The sequence below is a fragment of the Microcaecilia unicolor genome, chromosome 11 (assembly GCF_901765095.1).
Source record: "Microcaecilia unicolor chromosome 11, aMicUni1.1, whole genome shotgun sequence".
NCBI classification, from domain to species: Eukaryota; Metazoa; Chordata; class Amphibia; order Gymnophiona; family Siphonopidae; genus Microcaecilia; species Microcaecilia unicolor.
Genome location: NC_044041.1, coordinates 47401433 through 47424418, shown reverse-complemented (window position 1 = coordinate 47424418; position 22986 = coordinate 47401433). Strand labels below are relative to the sequence as shown.

Below are 22986 nucleotides of genomic sequence, written 5' to 3'. Positions count from 1 at the left end.
GTTGTTGTGTATATTTTATATAAATAAATGATATTTTGCAGAAATATTTAACCTGTTTCCTTGCTGTATATCATTGTGCTTTAAAAATGACACTCCCAAAAATTTTCATCTTTAAAAAGGCATCATTTTACCCAGCTATAAGATGTTACAAGATTCTTCTTACCTGCCAATTAACACCATAAACCCCACTCAGGATCAGCAAGGATGTGTGTTCACAATAGTATAATAGACTTAGCAACTACCAGAGTGTAAGACCTTCTTACTTCCCTTCTCCCCATCTCCACCCCCCCCCCCCCCCCATTAGATCCACTAGGAAAAAGTTATTTCTTGCATCTTGCATAGGACAATTGTATCAATTGGAGAGTCTGAGGGACCATAAGTTTGAGGCTAGGTAGATTGATCTACCACTGACCAGATGCTCACTGCACTACAACCATTAAAAACTCAGGCACAAGGTCAGTGTGGCAAAACTAAGGGGCCCTTTTACTAAGCCACGGTAGAGCTAGAGCACCAAATTGGCCTTACTGCCAGAGCTTGTGCTAGTGTGTGCCATGCACTATTTCTGGTGGTACCTGGGCAGCACTGTGCACCACCTGGTTACTGCTGGGTTAGCACAAGCACCCTTACCACCTCCTAAATAAGTACTTTCGTGATTAGGTTCTTGTGAACCTTATTGTGAAAATATTTAGCCAGAGTCTGGGGAGAAAGTGAAGGGGGGGGGGGGGGGGTTGGAGGTGAAGGCATTTGAGTAGGGTTACCATATGGCTCCAGAAAAAGGAGGACGGATTGAGCCAGCCGGGTTTTACTTCCATTGCTTTCAATGGAAAGCAATTGCTTTCAATGGAAGTAATTGAGCCAGCCGGGTTTTACTTCCATTGCTTCAATGGAAGTAAAGCCCGGCTGGCTCAATCCGTCCTCCTTTTTCTGGAGCCATATGGTAACCCTAATTTTGAGGAGAGAGTTATGTGTGGCAAAGAGATGTTGGGGGTTTGAGCCATGAGAGTTTGTCAAGTGGATGTAGTAGTCCTGTTTGGCAAGTACAAGAGCAGACTGGAAGGAGGCCAGCAAGAATTTGAAATGTATGAAGTCAGCATGGGCACAGGATTTCAGTCAAAGGTATTTGGCAGATGGGACACAGGAACATAGGTAGCAGATTCTAGAGGTCAGCCAAGGCTGGGATTTGGTACGCCATACAGAATGGGAGAAGCGAGACCAGACGAGTAGTATTATAGGAAGAGACAGCCTCATTGACAGACCTGGATAACATAGTGGTTGAGAAGAGGGCTGAAACTGGTGGAGAGAGTGCAAGAGTCAATAGTCTGAAGATTCCTAAACGTATTGGTGGAGATTGGACAGGACTGGTGGGGAGGGTGTTTTAAGTGTGAAAGTTATCAGATGATGGTTAGAGAGGGAAAGAACTGAGGTGTAGAAACTGGAGAGAGAGCTGCAGTAAAATTAAAAGTGCACGTGGAAAATCAGCATGCCAATGCCTCCGCAGCTTGGCAAAAAGGGCCCTAAGTTCTTTCCCAATTACCGCCATTTGCAAGTAGTGCTCAGTGAACCTGTGAGCTGCACATCCCTCTAGGCCTGTTAAAATCACCCATCTGTGAAAGCTCATCCTACCATCAACTATATTTCTTGCCAGGTTAATACCCAATTGCCCGTCTCCAATAAGGGTTGAAAGGTTCTGTGAACAAAATTTCTGATGGAAGACTGATGACTTTAACCCTAGAAAGCAGCAGAAGTCTTTAAAAGAGATCAGTACTGTCCAGTATTTTATGTTCATCCTTTTACAAGTACTAAAAACTTGGCTTGATTTCCTACTTTAGCATAAGGCTGGCTTTTGTTTTAAAAAAAAAAAAAAATTTTTTTTTTGTTTTTTAAACCTTGAAGCTCATGCAATGAGCTGTATAGTCGATACCAATTCTCAATTTGGCTACTTACACAATTCCCAATTTTTAAACACAGGCTCTTCCAGAGGTGACAAAAGTAAAACAGGAAGGCATTCTTAAATTACATCACTATTTCCAGAACTTTATTGAACTTTCCTTGCAGGAGAATACACCTCACATTATACAACTTGATCAAATTGGAAATTAACTATTTTAAAATTTAACAAAGACATGTAATAGTACTTTTGTTTCACAACACTTTAACTGTGTCTCTTATGACCTGTTTTACTGTAGTAGAATCGCTATATGTACCTTTACTGTTTGTTGTACCTTAAACATAACTGTTCCAAAGTAATATGGATTCTGCTGGTAAGTACCTTTGCATGACATTTAGGGCCTCTTTTACCAAATTGCGTTAGCGATTCCTGCATGGCAATGCCAATGAAGCCCATTCAAAGTGAACGGGATTAGTCGGCATTGCCGTGCCGGGACTGCTAATGCAGTTTGGTAAAAGAGGCCCTTAATGCCTTCTCTCCCCCTTTTTGCAAAAATGGCACACGGTAACTTAATGAGGTTTCACAACATATACAGCTCCTTGCTCTGACAACATCCCAGCCTCAAAGGACAAGATTAAAATGAACCAAAAAGCATTTTTCTCCACTCATTTTAGGAAAAATGTACCAAACGCAAAAAAAAAAAAAAATATAGATCTTTGCTTTCCTTTCCTCAAAAGAGAAAAAAAAAAGGGGGGGGGGAGCAAGGGGAGCTAGTTTCACTTCAGAAAAATTATGTATCATTTAATGACAATGATTCAAAATCAAAACATTTACAAAATTTTATTAATCATAATATAGTGAATAGGTGCATCACATAGAATTGATCTGCACCAACAAAATGAATTTGCTGTAACCTCAACAGCATTTAAGGATCCAACTGATGACGCAATCAAACTTAAAACCAAATGCTACAACTAATTTGTATTTATCGATTTCTATACAGAAAAATGTTTTGGTGAAGACAGCCCCAAACCTATGCTGTGAATAATGGCAAAAAACAGAACTGGCCACCTTTTGTGCACATTCCCTTCATCTTGCTTGGTAAGAAAGCAATTTTCATCAGCGGGCTCTTAAACACCCTCTATTCCCACAACACAACCTCATGCTCTGAAAACCTTAATCAACATGCCTTGTGCAGCAGAAAGAAACACTTTCATTATGATCATTTTTAATGGTTTACACATTTATTTTCATTATTGATAACTTTTTGTAACTTGTCACTTTGATATCTTTAATCACTTACTCCTAGTTATACTTATGCCTGTATGCCAGGTGCATTATCACCGCATCCCTACCCATAATGATTTTCAGGAAATAGGTAATCTAAAATGACCTTAAGTGACTACAAATGGTTGAAAACTTAAGACTTACAATTCCTCATTTATTTTCTTAACTAGCTACTCAGTTTGTAAGAGTAGACTTTACCAACAACAATTAGCAGTCCTTCATCCTCAAAAAACAAGAAAAGATGCATTAGGCTAATACTCCTAGCACACTGATCTTGCTAGCTCAAAGATAATATAAACGGTCTGAAAGTGCCAGATTTGGTTCTTTATGAATGCTTTGGCCTACAAGGAAAGCCAACTTGTGAGCATACTGGCAAGGAGCAGGTACTCGAATGACACCCTGTAAAAAGAAGAAAAAGTGGCTTACCTATAACACATTTTTAAATTATTATTTTTTTTAATTAAAATATACACTGCACAATCCACAATTCTTGGTGGTGTACAAAATAAATACAGAGTCTTAACATGCAAAACAGAGATAAATCTAAGTGCAGGATATTAATCTTATGACTGAGTGCCTGGGTTGAAAAAATAAACATCAAAGCTTTCTGAGCTTATAGAGATTTCTAGCACATGGATGTTTGTGAGGGACTTCATATTGGCAAAATTATGTAGAACTATCTCAGTTCTGTACAACATTTCAGTTATGAAGCACTAATTATTAGGGGAAATGAGAGGTTTCACAAGCATCAATATCCTGCTATCCTCACATCCACCAATTAAATATGAGCAACATCATTTTCTCAAGCAAATACAGGACTGCTGTTACCTTTATCAGAGAATGGGGGTGGGGTAGGGACCACACAGATGGAATGCCAAAGGGCAACAAAACTGGAGGATATCAGATCAAGTTTCTCAAAATTGTGAACAAACCAATATTCTATACCCTAGCTAGTTAGGTTTTCACACAGGCCAAAGTACAAAAACCACAGTAACCTCCTTGGTTAATGATGCACATCAAGCTTTTGACTCAGATAAGGCTGTTTTAGCAGTATCATTAGACCTTTCCATAGCATTTGATCTCATGGATCACTCTTTACTGTTATCCAAATTACAATCTATTGATCTTAGCAATCAGGTATGGAACTGGTTTGCTTCATTTCTTCAAGACCACTCTTTTACGGCCTCCTTCAATTCTGACTCATCCTCACCTCAACCTTTAATGTGTGGTGTACCTCAGGGATCAGTACTGTCACCAATGTTATTTAACACTTTTCTGAAACCACTCACTACAATTGTTCAGGATATTGGAATCTCAGCTTATTTAGCAGAAGACACTCTGCTGCTTCACATTACTGATTCTTGCACTCCAAATCTCTCACTTCAATATTGTCTTGGACTGGGTTCCTCGTGGCTTACTAAAAATAAGTTCTAAACTCTTCAAAAACAGCCATATGGTTTACAATGATTGCCCCTACTCTCTGTGGCTCTACCATTCAACTTGCTAGCTCTTTAAAATATTTAGGGGTATATTTACATAATCATTTGACTTTTGAAACTTGTGTTCTTGCACTAAATGCTACTTTTTTTTTATTAAGTAAGTTTTGCTTAGTGCACTCTCCTTTAAACCTCCCAACCCAATGCACAATTGCATATGCATTGGTTCTCTCAAGACACTGGCAAAGCTGCCACAGACTACCATGAAACGGCTGCAAACATATAGAAACACAGCAATAAAGATTGACATGCCCATAACTATGCTCACATAGGAATAGCTCAATCCCATGGTTTAACGAAGAACTGAAAGAACTAAAAACACAGGTCAGAAGACTAGAAAGAGCATGGAGCAAAAAAAAAGATGAACACACACTCAAAGAGTGGAAACAGTTACAAAGAAAATACAAATACAACATCAGACATACCAAAAGAACGTACTACAAAACTATAATAGGACCAAACTACAAGGACACGCACAAACTCTTTTCACTTGTAAACAATCTCCTAAACACCACACGGGTCACCTCGAACAGCATAGACACCCCATCGGCAACCAACCTAGCGAACTATTTCAATGAAAAAATCACAAAGCTCTGACGCATGATACCAAGTAACACTATTGAGTACACAAGCATCCTTGAATGCCTAGACCCAAAACCTGGGGAATATCCAGCCGATCGATCATGGACCAATTTTGACTTGATTTCAGTAGATGAACTCACACACTGACTCAGAAAATATGCCAAATCTCAATGCAAACTTGACATTTGCCCTACCAGCCTAATAATAGCCGCACCCAAACAATTCAAAAAAGACCTCACGAACCATGTAAACTATAGACTCCTAAATGGTCTCTTCCCCACGGAAAATGGAAACATCCCACTCACTCCGCTGCCAAAAGATACAATGGACCTAACCAACTACCGACCAGTCGCTTCTTCCCACTCAACAAAATTGATGGAAGGCACAGTGACGAAACAACTCACGGAATACCTGACCAAACACTCAATTCTACATGAGTCTCAGTCAGGATTTCGATCAAATCATAGCACTGAAACTGTACTAGTGTCTGCAATGAACTCATTCAAAAAAACTATTGCAACCGGCAAGAACATACTCATATTACAATTCGACATGTCTAGTGCCTTCGACATGGTGGATCATGGAATATTATTACACCTATTAGAATACTTCGGAATCGAAGGCCCAGTTCTCAAATGGTTTGAAGGATTCCTCACCACCAGATCCTACCAAGTAACAACGAATACTGACAGATCACCACCTTGGATACCGGAATGCCAATCAAAACCTTAACCCCTACATATATGCCGATAACGTTACGATCTATATCCTGTTCAAAAGTGACAAACGAAATAACCAGAGCTTCCAGATCATGCACTCTTGGGCGGACTCATTCCAGTTAAAACTTAACGCAGAAAAAACTCAATGTCTAGTTCTCACTTCCCAATACAATACAAACAACTACCCCACTATAACTACACCCTACTGCACAATTCCTATCTCAGAAAATCTGAAAATTCTTGGAGTCACCATTGATCGAAACCTCACACTCAATACCCATGTGAAGAATACAACGAAAAAAATGTTCCAATCGATGTGGAAACTCAAAAGAATAAAACCTTTTTCCCCAAGAAACATCTTCCGCACCCTAGTACAGTCATTAGTAATAAGCCACTTGGACTACTGTAACGCTCTGTACGCAGACTGTAAAGAACAGACCATTAAAAAACTCCAAACAGCCCAGAACACCGCAGCCAGACTCATTTTGGAAAACCTAAATATGAAAGTGCGAAGCCCCTAAGAGAGAAACTGCATTGGCTTCCGCTCAAGGAACGAATTGAGTTCAAGATCTGCACGACCGTACACAAAATCATTCACGCAGATGCCCCACTCTATATGTTAAACCTAGTGGACCTACCACCCAGAAACGCCATAAGATCGGCCCGCAAATTCCTCAATCTGAACTTCCCCAGCTGTAAAGGAATGAAATACAAACAGGCTTATGCTACTACCTTTGCGTACAAAAGCACACAGTTTTGGAATGCTTTACCCATGGCCCTGAAAACCATGAACAATCTAACCAGCTTCCGCAAAGCTTTGAAAACACATCTCTTTAACAAAGCCTACAAAAGTCATCCTCAATGAAACAAATCATTCCTTAAACCACCCAAGTACACAAAAAAACACCTCTCACACGACCTTACCTAACACCTTTCCATCTAAATCCTCTTATACCTCAGCTTATAATCGACTGTATTTAAATCATGTAATGACTTTATCATAACAATACTCTGTAAGCCACATTGAGCCTGCAAAAAGGTGGGAAAATGTGGGGTACAAATGCAATAAATAAATAAATAAATAAATAAATGTCTCTCCCTTACTTTTTCTGTCATCACTGGCTCCTAGTAAAGTACAGCTATCAGTTTAAGATCCTCACCATAATTCAAAAAATGAAGATACATACCTGTAGCAGGTATTCTCCGAGGACAGCAGGCCGATTGTTCTCATGACTGGGTCGGCGCCCATGGCGGCCCAGGAACAGAAATCTTCCATAGCAATAAAAGTTTGTAGCCTTCGAGCACGCAGGGTGTGCGCACCGCGCATGTGCGGCCATCTTCCCGCCCATCGCGCGAGAGCCCTGATCAGTTCAATAACAAAGCAATAACAAGAAGGACAACTCCAAAGGGGAGGTGGACGGGTATGTGAGAACAATCAGCCTGCTGTCCTCGGAGAATACCTGCTACAGGTATGTATCTTCATTTTCTCCGAGGACAAGCAGGCTTTTTGTTCTCATAACTGGGGTATCCCTAGCCCCCAGGCTCACTCAAAACAACAAAGAAAGGTCAATTGGGCCTCGCAATGGCAAGGACATAACAAGGATTGACCTACAAACTAGAACATCTGACAGTGCAGCCTGGAACAGAATAAAAATGGGCCTAGGGAGGTGGAGTTGGATTCTAAACCCCAACAGATTCTGCAGCACCCACTGCCCGAACCGACTATCACGTCAGGTAGCCTGCTGAAGGCAGTAGTGAGATGTGAATGTGTGGATTGAAGACCACGTCGCAGCTTTGCAAATCTCTTCAATGGAGGCTGACTTCAAGTGGGCCACTGACGCTGCCATGGCTCTAACATGAGCCGTGACATGACCCTCAAGATTCAGTCCAGCTTGGGCATAAGTGAAGGAAATGCAATCTGCTAGCCAACGGGATGGTGCGTTTCCTGACTGCGACTCCCCTTCTGTTGGGATCAAAAGAAACAAACATTTGGGCGGACTGTCTGAAGGGGCTTGTCCGCTCCACGTAAAAGGCCAATGCTCTCTTGTAGTCCAAGGTGTGCAACTGACGTTCAAGCAGGGTGGGTATGAGGATAGGGAAAAAATGTTGGCAAGACAATTAACTGGTTCAGATGGAACTCTGACACCACCTTCGGCAAGAACTTAGGGTGAGTGCGGAGGACTACTCTGTTATGATGAAACTTGAGATAAGGAGCATGCACTATCAGGGCTTGAAGCTCACTGACCCTATGAGCTGAAGTAACAGCCACCAAGAAAATGACCTTCCAGGTCAAATACTTCAGATGAAAGGAATTCAGTGGCTCAAACGGAGGCTTCATCAGATGGGTGAGAACGACGTTGAGATCCCATGACACTGGTGGAGGTTTGACGGGGGGCTCTGACAAAAGCAAACCTCTCATGAAGCAAACTAAAGGCTGTCCAGAGATCGGCTTACCTTCCACACGACAATGAAAAGCACTAATTGCACTAAGATGGACTCTTACGGAGTTGGTCTTGAGACCAGACTCTGACAAGTGTAGAAGGTATTCAAGCAGGGTCCGTTTAGGACAAGCGCGAGGATCTAGGGCCTTGCTGTCACACCAGATGGCAAACCTCCTCCATTTGAAAAAATAACACTTCTTCATGGACTCTTTCCTGGAAGCAAGCAAAACTCGGGAGACACCCTCCGAGAGACCCAAGGAAGCGAATTCTACACTCGCAACATCCAGGCCGTGAGAGCCAGAGACTGGAGGTTGGGATGCAGAAGCGCCCCCTCGTTCTGAGGGTTGGAAAACAGTCCAACCTCCATGGTTCTTCAGAGGACAACTCCAGAAGAAGAGGGAACCAAATCTGATGTGGCCAGAAAGAAGCAATCAGAATCATGGTTCCGCAGTCTTGCTCGAGTTTCAGAGGTATGGGAGGATACGCATACAGAAGGCCTGATTCCCAATGTAGGAGAAAGGCATCTGATGCTAGTCTGTCGTGGGCATGAAGCCTGCAACAGAACTGAGGGACCTTGTGATTGATCTGAGTGGCAAAAAGATCCACTGAGGGGGGTGCGCCACTCTTGGAAGATCTTGCATAAAGCGCCTATGTTGAGTGACCACTCGTGAGGTTGCATTATCCTGCTCAACCTGTCGGCCAGACTGTTGTTTACGCCTGCCAGATATGTGGCTTGAAGAACCACGCAGTGATGGCGAGCCCAAAGCCACATCAGGACGGCTTCCTGACTCGGGGCGAGATCCGGTGCCCCCCTGCTTGTTGATGTAATACATCGCAACTTGATTGTCTGTCTGAATTTGGATGATTTGATAGGACAGCCAATCTCTGAAAGCCTTTAGAGAGTTCCAGACCGCTCGCAACTCCAGAAGATTGATCTGAAGACCTTTTTCCTGGAGTGACCAAAGTCTTTGAGTGTGAAGCCCATCAACATGGGCTCCCCACCCTAGAAGGGATACATCCGTTGTCAGCACTTTTTCTGGCTGAGGAATTTGACAAGGACGTCCCAAGGTCAAATTAGATCGAATTGTCCAACATTGAAGGGAATTGTGAAAATTGGTGGAGAGCTGGATTGCATCCTCTAGATCCCCTGCAGCTTGATACCACTGGGAAGCTAGGGTCCATTGAGCTGATCTCATGTAAAGATGTGCCATGGGTGTCACATGAACTGTAGAGGCCATATGGCCTAGAAGTCTCAACACCTGCCGAGCTGTGATCTACTGAGATGCTCTGGCCATGGAAACTAGAGACAGAAGATTGTCTGCACTCGCCTCGGGAAGATAGGCATGAGCCGTCTGAGTCCAGCAGAGTACCTATGAATTCTAGTTTTTGAACTGGAAGAAGATGGGACTTTGGGTAATTTATAACAAACCCGAGTAGCTCCAGGAGTTGAATAGTCATCTGCATGGACTGTAGAGCTCCTGCACTCCCAAGTCTGCATAGAGACGCTGTAACTACTGCCAGGCACTTTGTAAAGACCCTGGGTGCAGACGCCAGACCAAAGGGCAGCACGCAATACTGGAAGTGCTGCGCTCCAAGACAGAATCGAAGATACATCCTGTGAGCTGGAAGTATCGGGATGTGAGTATAAGCATCCTTTAAGTCCAGAGAGCATCACCAATCGTTCTCCTGAATCATGGGAAGAAGGGTGCCCAGGGAAAGCATCCTGAACTTTTCTTGGACCAGGAATTTGTTCAGGACCCTTAGGTCTAGGATGGGATGCATCCCCCCTGTTTTCTTTTGCACAAGGAAGTACCTGGAATAGAATCCCGGACCTTCTTGCCCTGGTGGAACGGGCTCGACTGCACTGGCGCTGAGAAGGGCAGAGAGTTCCTGTGCAAGTACCTGCCTGTGCTGGAAGCTGAAGGACTGAGATCCTGGTGGGCAATTTGGAGGAATGGATATCAAATTGAGGGAGTATCCTAGCCGGACTATTTGAAGAACCCACCGATCGGAGGTTATGAGAGGCCACCTTTGGTGAAAAAATTTTAACCTCCCTCCGACCGGCAGATCGTCCGGCACGGACACTTTTATGGCAGCTATGCTCAGCTGGAGCCAGTCAACCTGTCCACTGCTTTTTGCTGGGGAGCCACAGGGGCCTGCTTTGGCGCACACTGTTGACGTGAATGAGCACGCTGGGGCTGAGCCTGAGAAGGCTGTGGAGAAGGAGGATTGTATCTACGCCTATTATATGCATAGGGAGCATTCCTCCTTCCCCGGAAAAATCATCTACCAGTTGAGGCAGAAGCAGAAGGCACCTGGCGGGAGAGATTGTCCATAGCGGTTTCCCGCTGCATGATCTGATCGACCACCTGCTCAACTTTCTGGCCAAAAATGTTATCCCCCGGCAAGGGACATCTGCAATCCGCTGCTGGACTTGATTGTCTAGGTCAGAGGCACGCAGCCATGAGAGTCTGCGCATTACTATACCCTGGGCAGCAGTTCTGAATACAACATCAAAAGAATCGTAAGCACCCCTGGATAGGAATTTACGACACGCCTTCTGCTGCCTGACCACCTCCTGAAAAGGCTTGGCCTGCTCCGGAGGGAGCTTATCGATCAAGTCCGCCAGTTGCTTCACCGTGTTCCTCAAGTGAATGCTCGTGTAGAGCTGGTAGGATTGAATCTTGGCCACGAGCATAGACGACTGGTAGGCCTTTCTTCCAAAAGAATCCAGGGTTCTAGATTCCCGCCCTGGGGCACCGAGGCAAAGTCTCTAGAACTCCTGGCTCTCTTGAAAGCGGAAACCACAACCATAGAGTTGTGAGGTAACTGTGACTTCATCAACTCAGGTTCTCCGTGAATCTGATATTGGGACTCAGTTTTTTGGGGGATGGTGGGATTACTTAACGGTTTCATCCAGTTCCTTAGAAGTGTCTCCTTAAGGACATTATGCAAAGGGACAGTGGATGACTCCTTAGTTGGCAAAGGATAGTCAAGGACCTCGAGCATCTCAGTCCTGGGCTCATCCTAAGATGGGCGCAACCTAAGAACAACCAACGAGCAAGCTTCCTTCCGCAGATTATTGAAGACCCATCTTTTTGAAAAAATTTACGGAAAGAAACAAAACACATAAAGTCCACACTTACTGTTCACTAATGCATCATACATACACCTCTGAACTCTCATTCCCGTATTATCACATCACAAATACCTTTACTCACAGAAAGATATATACCATACGCCTGCACGCCTTTTTATCGCCCTCTAAGCTCCCATTGTTTCCTTCCAAAGTTGCAATGTCTATGTTCCATTATTACATTCCCTAACGACACCTCAATTGTTTCGCATAACTCTGCATAATGTAATCCATAACCATCTGTAACAAATTGTATTTCCAAGATTCAACTCATATTGTAAGCCACACTTATTACTTATTGAACCCGCAAAAAGGTGGGAAAATGTGGGATACAAATGCAATAAATAATAAACAACACCAAGAACAGAATGGACTCACCCCAACTCTACCTCTTCCTTCCTAATGTTCCCCCATTGTATTTACCATACATGAACCCCATTCTACCACTACCACACCTTGTACTTGTTCAGACCGGAACGGGCGAATGAACGTCGTAACGGTACTCTGTAAGCCACATTGAGCCTGCAAATAAGTGGGAAAATATGGGATACAAATGTAACAAATAAATAAATAAATAAATCCTCAGATAACACAGGGAAGGGAATAGCCACAGACATTTCCCGGACAAATGAAGAGAAAGAAAGACTCTCCGGGGGAGAAAGCTTTCTTTCTGGAGGAGTAAGATAAGAGGGAAGACCACAAGACTCCTCAGAAGAGAAATACCTGGGATCTTGTCCTTCAATCCCATGAGGCATCCTCATCAGTATTGGACAAGAGTTCCTTAACTGCAGTCTGAAACCGGGCCCGTCTCGACGCCGATGCGTCGACTCCCATGCTAGTGGCGATGAAGCTCCCTCCAGCGATGTCGACGGGGAGTCGACCTGGGTGGCAGCCAGCGCCAATGTCGCAGGCGGTACTGGCGTCGGGGACCTCACCACAGGCATAGAGCCAGCTGCCGCTTCCATTGAAGGCACAGAGGGCGCAAGCACCCCCTGGTCCCGGAGCAGACTGACACAGCAACCCCTCCAGAAGACCTGGAAGAATGGCTCGGATGCGCTCGTCTAGAGTCGCTGTCGAGCAAGGCTGTGGGGTCGGTGCAGGAACCGGCGTCAGAACCCATGTAGGTTGAGGAGGTGGTACCAGGCTGTCAGGAGACCGACATCTCTTGAATGAGGGTGAGTGGTCCTCCCGGCGTTGACACTTCACAGGTGCCGAATCCTTTGATGTCCCGGAGCTCCCTGTACCGTGCTTAGGAGACCGATGACGGTGCTTCTTAGCCTTTGCTCGATGCACGTCATCGATACTCCTCGGTACCGACAAAGAGGACGTGGAATCCACACGCCTCCTCGGGGTCGGGTCCGAGAGTGGTCGGTCCCAGTGGGCCTGTCCAGCAGGAGTCTTTGAGACAGGTGGAGACCCACTCGACAGCTCACTGCTCCCAGTGTGTGATGGTCCCCGGACAGCCATTACCTGCGCTTCCGATGTCATCCCTGGCGCCGATATCGATGCCGCCGACCTCGGTACCCCTGTCGACGCTGAGGAACCGGACGAAGCTCCGAAAAGTCGGTCACGAATAGCTTGTCTCGATGCCTGTGTCCACTTTTTCAAGCTAAGACACAACTTACATGCGTCTGGGCGATGGTCAGGCCCAAGGCACTGAAGACACCACACATGGGGGTTGGTACCTGAGATCGTCCGCTTGCACCGAGTACACTTCTTGAAGCCGCTGGGAGTCCTTGATGACATGGACGGAAAAATAGTGGTGGCGAAGTCAAAATTCTCAATTGTGCCAATAAAAAAAGCACAAAAATGAGAAGAGGGCAAAAACGAAAGGAAACTTTAAAGGGACCAAAACTAATAAAGGCAAAGGAAAAACTAAAAAGGGAGAGAGAAAAATCACGAAACAGACATGAAAAACCGAGGGCTCTTTCACTGGGCTGTGGAGGGAGACAGACAAGCAGCCACCCTCTACCTTGGAAAAAGAAAGAATTGATCGGGGCTCTCACGCGACGGGTGGGAAGATGGCTGCGCATGTGCGGTGCGAGCACCCCACGCGCTCGAAGGGTCTAGTAAACCTTTGTTGCTATGGAAGATTTCCATTCCTGGGCTGCCGTGGATGCCGACCCAGTCGTGAGAACAAGCAGCCTGCTTGTCCTTGGAGAAAACACTTTATAAAGGGATTCCCCTTTGGTCCTCTAGTGAAATACTCCTAACCCTCCCAAACCCGTCATGAACTCATCTGAAAAGTACTTATCATTCAGCAAGTTACGTAATTCTCCCCGTGAAATAACAGCCAAGCTAATGTTCACCAAATTCAAAAGTATCTGTTTACACAAGCCTTTTCTACATACTGGCCCTTAATTATAGATTGGCTGGTGGACCTGACTGCAGTTGACAGGGATAATGTTGTAAATTGATTTCATGTTATTTTATTGTACTTTATTTTGTGGAGGTAATTAATATCTTGAATCTGACTTATCTGTGGGTCTATCCTTTACAGAAAACGTATGGTGTTCCTTTATGCCTATAATTTTAACTTGTACTTTAATTGTACACCCCCCTCTGATGTACTTAGTACTAAGGGCAGTATATTAAATATCAAATAACCATAAACATCCACCCTGGTCTTTTCCTCCACTTCTGAAAGACTTGGTGAAGTGGTCCTTCAGCAGAGACTTTTCCTATGGGAGAACAAGTAGACCCTTCTGCTCAGATAGGCCACCTCATCTGTAAGCAAAATCCCATGACTACTTAGATGTCAGAAAAAAAATATTCTGAGGGAGATGTCCAAGTATGTGCCTGGCTAGAAGCCAAGGCCCCTGACAAGTTTTTCTTTGACTGTTGTAGTCTAGAATTTGACGCATGCCTCTCTGTGGAACTTCCTCCCCAAAGCACTGGTTATCGATATTTGAGCAAGTTGTATTGAGGCAGAGGCCCTTTGCTATATCTGAATTGCCAAAGTCTCCATGTCTAAACAGTTATTACCAATAGAGGAAACCAAACACGATGCTGGTTCAACTCCTAGGATCTGCCTGTCCAACTACTCTTTGAAGGCTCCCAATGCCAAGACTGAGTGGACTACAGGAGGAAAGGTGACATCCTCCAGGGTCACTTAAAGTACATCAGTAGATAGGTCCTGCATTCCCAGATATTAGCAGTCATATTCAAGGATGCTAGATAAGTGGAACAGAATGATCTCCGTTTTCCCAGGATAATACTCCAATTAGATCCAATGTTTCTTCATCACCTACTGACATTGGGCTCTCTTGATACCTATGCGATAGAATTCTGTATCATTTTCTGGGCAGGAGTCCAACGATGGACTGCTCCCAACAGTCTTGATCAACTCTTGATTTGAAGAACAATGCTACCTCAATGCTATGCATCCGCTGAGTCAGCAGAAGGAAATTCAGACCAAACTCAATCTGCCAGAATTTGATAAGTTTCAACTGTAATTATTGCCTCAAATTTTAATTAACAATTAAAAGCAACCAAATCAGACCTGATTGAAAATATTTTGTCTTCAAAGTAGTTAGCAAGTTCCTGATCAGTTGGAATGGACTGATCACAATCTTTAGTGGAATCTGAGAATACAGTGAACAATTTGAAGCAAGGCAAATTTATTTATTTCTTTTTTAGGATTTATTTACCACCTTTTAGAAGGAAGTCACGGTGGTGTACAACAAGATTAGATCAAACATAAGCAATACACAATTACAACAGTAAAAATATTCAAACAATACAAAGTATGGCATAGTATTCTACATTACAATGGGGCTCATTTTCCAAAGAGAAAAACGTAAAAAAAAGTGGCATAAACAGCATACATTTTTCTCAATCCTGAAGGCCCATTGTTTGCTTTGTTTGTTTGTTTGCTTTTGTATGCTGTATTCCCTCTCTTTTGTGACTATAAACAGCATTTGGACAGTTTTCTCACAAAAATGTCCAAACCAGTATTTTTGAAACCTATTTTTAGACATTTTTCTACGAAGTCCGTCAGACATGAGTTCAAATCACAAGGGTCAACACTTAGATGTTTTACAGCTTTACAGTCATAATGGAACAAAACAAAAACATCCAGGACTAAAACTAAGACATTTTGGTCTAGACCTGTTTTTAGAACAAATAAGGTATAAAAAGGTGCCCTAAATGACCAGATGACCACTAGAGGGAATCAGGAGTGATCTCCAACACCCCCCCCCCCCAGTGGTCACTGACCCCTCCCACCCCCTAAAAACATTCATAAAAATATGACTTACCAGCCTCTATGAGAGCTACAGATGTTAAAGTCAGGTCTAATAGAGCAGCATGCAGGTTCCTGGAGTAGTGTAAAGGTCGCTACAGTGCACAGTGGGAGACCAAGGTTCCTATCTCCCTCTACCTGTCACAGTTGTGGTGAAGTGTGACCCCTCCCACGGTCACCAAAACCCTACTGTAGCCACATATACAGATGCCCCCTTCACCCATAAGGGCTATCGTAATGGTGTACACAGTGGACTTTGGGTTGGTTTTGGAGGGCTCAAGGGATAAGATAAGGAAGCAAAGGTGAGATGTGTACCTGGGAGCATTTTTATAAAATGCATAGAAGTGCCCTCTAGGGTGTCCCACTGCTCTCCTGGGATGTCTGGGGGACCATTCTACTAAAAATGTTGGCTCCTCCTACATCCCAATGGCATGAATCTCTACATTTTATACCTATTCTTTTTTTTCTCAAAAATGGACCAAACACATCCAAATCACAAAACCTTGTTTTGGAAAAATAAAATAAAAAAAAGAGAGAGACATCTTTCTTTTTTGAAAATTACCTTCTTTACTATTCAGATTTTGGACGTTTTGTGCAAAACATCCAAAATTGGACTTAGACATATTGAAAATGCCCCTCAATATCAACACAATAAGTAATAAAAAAGCAAAGATGGAAATATAGATAGGTAAGATACAGTAACAGGAGTAAGAAAATAAGGGGATTAATTTAAAGAAAGTTGCAAATGAGGTCAGAAAGGTGCTTGAACAATATCTTAGCTAGGATAGACACGAGTAAATATGTCCTGCTATAGTATTATGTGCAGTCAGTGTCATTCACTTCTTCCATTAAAGGCCTGGTTGAAGAGCCAAGCTCACTTGCTTTCTGAAATATAGTCAGTCTTGTATTAAGCGAAGCCTTTCAGGGAGTGCATTCCAGAGTATGGGGGCTACTCAGAAGGTTCACTTGTGGGTATCAAATCGTGTGATGTACAGTGGGGGAAATAAGTATTTGATCCCTTGCTGATTTTGTAAGTTTGCCCACTGACAAAGACATGAGCAGCCCATAATTGAAGGGTAGGTTATTGGTAACAGTGAGAGATAGCACATCACAAATTAAATCCGGAAAATCACATTGTGGAAAGTATATGAATTTATTTGCATTCTGCAGAGGGAAATAAGTATTTAATCCCTCTGGCAAACAAGACCTAATACTTGGTGGCAAAACCCTTGTTGGCAAGCACAGCGGTCAGACGTCTTCTGTAGTTGATGATGAGGTTTGCACACATGTCAGGAGGAATTTTGGTCCACTCCTCTTTGCAGATCATCTCTAAATCATTAAGAGTTCTGGGCTGTCGCTTGGCAACTCGCAGCTTCAGCTCCCTCCATAAGTTTTCAATGGGATTAAGGTCTGGTGACTGGCTAGGCCACTCCATGACCCTAATGTGCTTCTTCCTGAGCCACTCCTTTGTTGCCTTGGCTGTATGTTTTGGGTCATTGTCGTGCTGGAAGACCCAGCCACGACCCATTTTTAAGGCCCTGGCGGAGGGAAGGAGGTTGTCACTCAGAATTGTACGGTACATGGCCCCATCCATTCTCCCATTGATGCGGTGAAGTAGTCCTGTGCCCTTAGCAGAGAAACACCCCCAAAACATAACATTTCCACCGCCATGCTTGACAGTGGGGACGGTGTTCTTTGGGTCATAGGCAGCATTTCTCTTCCTCCAAACACGGCGAGTTGAGTTCATGCCAAAGAGCTCAATTTTTGTCTCATCTGACCACAGCACCTTCTCCCAATCACTCTCGGCATCATCCAGGTGTTCACTGGCAAACTTCAGACGGGCCGTCACATGTGCCTTCCGGAGCAGGGGGACTTGCGGGCACTGCAGGATTGCAATCCGTTATGTCGTAATGTGTTACCAATGGTTTTCGTGGTGACAGTGGTCCCAGCTGCCTTGAGATCATTGACAAGTTCCCCCCTTGTAGTTGTAGGCTGATTTCTAACCTTCCTCATGATCAAGGATACCCCACGAGGTGAGATTTTGCGTGGAGTCCCAGATCTTTGTCGATTGACAGTCATTTTGTACTTCTTCCATTTTCTTACTATGGCACCAACAGTTGTCTCCTTCTCGCCCAGCGTCTTACTGATGGTTTTGTAGCCCATTCCAGCCTTGTGCAGGTGTATGATCTTGTCCCTGACATCCTTAGACAGCTCCTTGCTCTTGGCCATTTTGTAGAGGTTAGAGTCTGACTGATTCACTGAGTCTGTGGACAGGTGTCTTTCATACAGGTGACCATTGCCGACAGCTGTCTGTCATGCAGGTAACGAGTTGATTTGGAGCATCTACCTGGTCTGTAGGGGCCAGATCTCTTACTGGTTGGTGGGGGATCAAATACTTATTTCCCTCTGCAGAATGCAAATAAATTCATATACTTTCCACAATGTGATTTTCCGGATTTAATTTGTGATGTGCTATCTCTCACTGTTACCAATAACCTACCCTTCAATTATGGGCTGCTCATGTCTTTGTCAGTGGGCAAACTTACAAAATCAGCAAGGGATCAAATACTTATTTCCCCCACTGTACTTTGGAGAGGGTGTGGTTAGAGATACTCCTTGAGAGGACCTTGGAGGTGTGTAGAGAGAGAGAGCATGTACTTCAAAGTACTCTGGGCCATTTCCTTTAAGGGCCTTGAAGGTCAAACAGAGTTTTAATTTTGGCCCTGTGTTCTACTGGTAGCTAGTGAAGGTTTTGCAAAAATGATGTGATGTAGTCATGTCATTTACAGCCTTCTGAATTAATTGGAGCTGGTACAGTCCCTTTGTAGTCAGACCAGTGTAGAATGCATCACAGTAATCCAGTCTTGGCATGCACAACTGAGACAAAGCTTGCCTTCTCAATGTAAGGAGACAGGCAGCATAGTTGTTGCAAGGAGTTTATAAACAGCTTGAAGGTGGGCAAAGCTTTGGGGCCGGATGGGATACATCCCAGGAAACTGAAGGAGCTCAGAGAGGTCCTGGCGGGACCTCAAAGATTTATTTAATAGATATTTAGAGATGAGAGAGGTTCTGTGGAATTGGAGATGAGCGGATGTGGTCCCTCTTCACAAAAGTGGAGACAGGGAAGAATTGGGAAACTACGGACTGGTAAGTCTCATGTCGGTGGTAGGAAAAATAATGGAGTCACTGCTAAAAGAAAGGATAGTTAACTTTCTAGAAGCCAACGGGTTAGAGAACCTGAGGCAACATGGTTTTACCAATGGAAAATCCTGCCAAACGAATCGTATTGACTTCTTTGACAGGGTGACCAAAAGAACTGGATGAAGGACATGCGTTAGATGTAATCTACTTGGATTTCAGCAAAGACTTTGATATGGTCCCCCACAGAAGACTCGTGAATAAGCTGAAAGGGTTGAACTTAGGACCAAAAGTGATGAACTGGATAGGACACTGGTTGACCAACAGATGGCAGAGGGTGGTGGTAAATGGAATCCGCTCAGAGGAAAAGTAGGTGAGCAGTGGAGTTTCTCAGGGGTCGGTGCTGGGGCCTATTCTGTTTAATATATTTGTGGGCGATATTGCTGAAGGGTTGGAAGGAAATGTTTTTTTTGTGGGTGACACAAAAATAGCCAATACAGTGGATACCCTGGAAGAAGTAGAAACAATGAGAAGGGATCTCCAAACATTTGAATGGTCGAGGGTCTGGCAGTTAAAATTTAATACAGTAAAAATCTGGAAGAAACAAATAACTCCCTGAGTCAAACTTATATCCAGAACTATGCTCACAGCAAAACCTATTATCAAAACAGCTCAAATTACTCATAAATTGACTACTCACAGAGATACTATTAATGGACTGAGTACGTTAATAGTATTTCTGTGAGTAGTCAATTTGTGAGTAATTTGAGCTGTTTTGATAATAGAGTTAAAATGTAATGCCAAGAAGTGTAGAGTGATGCACTTGGGGTGCAGAAACCCAAACGAGAGATATTGGATAGGAGGGGAGAGATTAGTAAGATCGACTCAGGAGAGAGACCTTGGTGTGTTGTGTCCAAGGATCTAAAGGTGAAGAAACAATGTGACAAGGCGACGGCCATGGCCAAAAGGATGCTAGGCTGCATAGAGAGGGGTATAACCAGCAGAAGAAACGAGGTGTTGATGCCCCCCTCTACAAGTCTTCAGTGAGGCTCCACTTGAAGTATTGTGTTCAGTTTTGGAGGCCGTATCTTGCTGAAGATGTAAAAAGACTGGAAGCAATGCAAAGACAAGCTACAAAAATAGTATGGGATTTGCGTTGCAAATCGTATGAGGAGAGACTTGCCAACCTGAACATGTATACCTTGGAGGAAAGGAGAAAAAGGGGTGACATGATATTTGAAAGGTATTAATCCACAAACAAACCTTTTCCAGAGAAAGGAAGGCGGTAGAACTAGAGGACATGAATTGAGCTTGAAGGGGGGCAGACTCAGGAGTAATGTCAGGAAGTATTTTTTCACTGAGAGGGTGGTGGATACATGGAATGCCCTCCCGCGGGAAGTGGTGGAGATGAAAACATTAATGGAATTCAAAAATGCATGGGATAAACACAAAGAAATCCTGTTTAGAAGGAATGAATCCACGGAATCTTAGCAGAGATTGGGTGGCAACGCCGGCAACTGGGAAGCAAAACCAATGCTGGGAAGACTTCTATGGTCTATGACCTGATCGTGACTGAATAGATATAGATGGGCTTGAGTATAAAATTTAAGGTGCTTCAACATTAGCTTCAAAACTTTTAGAAGAACAGTGCTGGGCAGATTTCTATGGTCTGTGCCTTGAGAATGGCAAAGACAAATCAAACTCAGGTGCACATATAAAGTATCACATACCATGTAAAATGAGTTTATGTTGTTGGGCAGACTGGATGGACCGTAAAGGTCTATCTGCCATCACGTACTATGTTACTATGTAAGTGATAGAAGCTGCTTTTGAAGGTTGCTTGGATTTCGGGGATCAGATTAAGTGTTGAATCGAGCTGTATTCCAAGGTTCCTGTGATTTGAAGGGAAGTAATAGTTCCCAAAAGAGACTTATGTTAGGTATGTCCCCACTTGTGTTAATGACCCATAAAAGCTCAGTTTTACTTGAGTTCAGGCAAAGCTGTTGTTTTTAGCCCATTCTTGAAATGATGTTAGACAGTCAGTTTATTCAGGGAGGTGTGTCAGTTCAATGGGTATGAGTAGCTGCACATCATCCGCACAGATGAAGAACTGAGTATCCATTGACCGAATCAGCTTGGCTAGTGGCTTGAGGCAGATATCGAACAGAATAGGTAACAGTATTGATCCTTGTGGTACACCACAGGTCAATGCCCATGGTGGTGATGAGGTGCTGCCAAACACTATGGACTGTTGCCTGTCTGATAGGATCTGAACCAGGCAAGTATTGTTCCACTGATACCTGTTTCTGCCACTCATGCTAGCATAGTATCATCTAATATAATAAAACGCACCCTCAACGTTCTGAGGACAACGTTCTGTGAAGCCGTGAAGCCATGAAGCCATCTGACGTCACTCCCAGGCTGAAGGGTTCGTGGATTCGTGGTGTGAAGCCTTCAAGCCAGCCAGCCGTCTCTGCCCCGCCCTCGCCTCAAACCAAACAAATCCGGAAGGGAAGCGTCAGGGAAGGAGGCGGCGCTCCCGACGTCTAGCCTTTCCTTCGCTGTGTTCCGCCTTCAAAAGAAGGCGGAACACAGCGAAGGGAAAGCTAGACGTCGGGAGCGCCGCCTCCTTCCCTGACGCTTCGCTGCACGAACCGCCACGGAGGTAAAGTTAAAAAGAAGAAGAAAAAAAAAAAAAGGAATGCATGGATGCAAAGGGGGGGGGGGATGCATGGATGCGAAGGGGGGGGGGGATGCATGGATGCGAAGGGGGGGGCATGGATGCGAAGGGGGGGGGTGGAAGAAGAGGGCGGGCCAGGCTGGGACATGGGAGAGAGAGGAGCATGGATGCGAGGGGGGTCATGGAAGGGAGAGAGGGGACTTGCTGGAAAAGGATGAATGGAGGCGGCAGGGGACAGAGGAGCATGGATGGGCATGGATTGGGAGGACAGGGCTCAGGGAGAGAGGGGAATTACTGGAAATGGATGAATGGAGGGGGCAGGGGACAGAGGAGCATGGATGGGCATGGATTGGGAGGGCAGGACTAAGGGAGAGAGGGAAATTGCTGGATAGGGATGAATAGAGGGGACAGATGGGCATGCATGGATATGGATTGCAGGGCAGGCCTCAGGGAGAGAGGGCAATTGCTGGATAGGGAAAAATGGAGGGGCCAGGTGACAGATGAGCATGGATTGGAAGGGCAGGACTCAGGGAGAGGGAAATTGCTGGATACGGATGAATGGAGGGGACAGATGGGCATGGATGGATATGGATTGCAGGGCAGGCCTCAGGCAGAGAGGGGAAATGCTGGATAGGGAAAAATGGAGGGGCCAGGTGACAGAGGAGCATGGATGGCCATGGATTGGGAGGGCAGGGCTCAGGGAGAGAGGGGAATTGCTGGAAAAGGATGATTGGAGGGGGCAGGGGACAGATGGCCATGGATTGGGAGGGCACGGCTCACACTCTCTCTCTCATATACAATGTCTTTCTGACTCTCACTCTCACACACTCTGTCTCACACTGTATCACATTCACTCTCTCTGTGCCACACAGTCACTCACACACTCGCTTGGTCTCATACACTCACTCTCACAGAGAATCTGTGTCTCACACACACTCTCTCTCTCGCCCACACACACACACTCTCTCTCACACTGTGTCTCACATACACACTTGCACACACTCTCATTCTCACACACACACTCACACCCAGACTCACTCTCTCTCTCACAAACTCACACTTTCACTCTGACTCTCAAACAGTCACTCTCACATACACTCTCCCAAACATACACACTCCAAGGAAAACCTTGCTAGCGCCCGTTTCATTTGTGTCAGAAACGGGCCTTTTTTACTAGTGATCCATAATGTCAAAAGGTGCTGAGGAATCTAGCAGTACTGAGGCAAATCCCCTGTCTCGGTTTCTGTGAAGATCATCTAGTAGGGGATACAAAGACTGTTTCTGTTCCATAACCGGGTCAGAAACCAGATCAACATGGATCAAGCCAGTTTCTTTCATCATTGAGTTGATCACAGACTGTTTGCTCTATAAGTTTT

At 44.5% G+C, this 22986-nt stretch overlaps 1 protein-coding gene across 1 annotated transcript in view; it reads right to left on the bottom strand.

The window, feature by feature from the left end:
* Positions 1–2067: 2067 nt before the first annotated feature.
* Positions 2068–22986, bottom strand: part of PIWIL1 (piwi like RNA-mediated gene silencing 1) — a 368470-nt gene continuing 347551 nt past the window's right edge. The window contains exon 19 of the mRNA XM_030218398.1: positions 2068–3574. Coding sequence (XP_030074258.1) covers positions 3458–3574 — 117 coding nt within the window. The 3' untranslated portion in view covers positions 2068–3457. The remainder of the gene's footprint in view (positions 3575–22986) is intronic.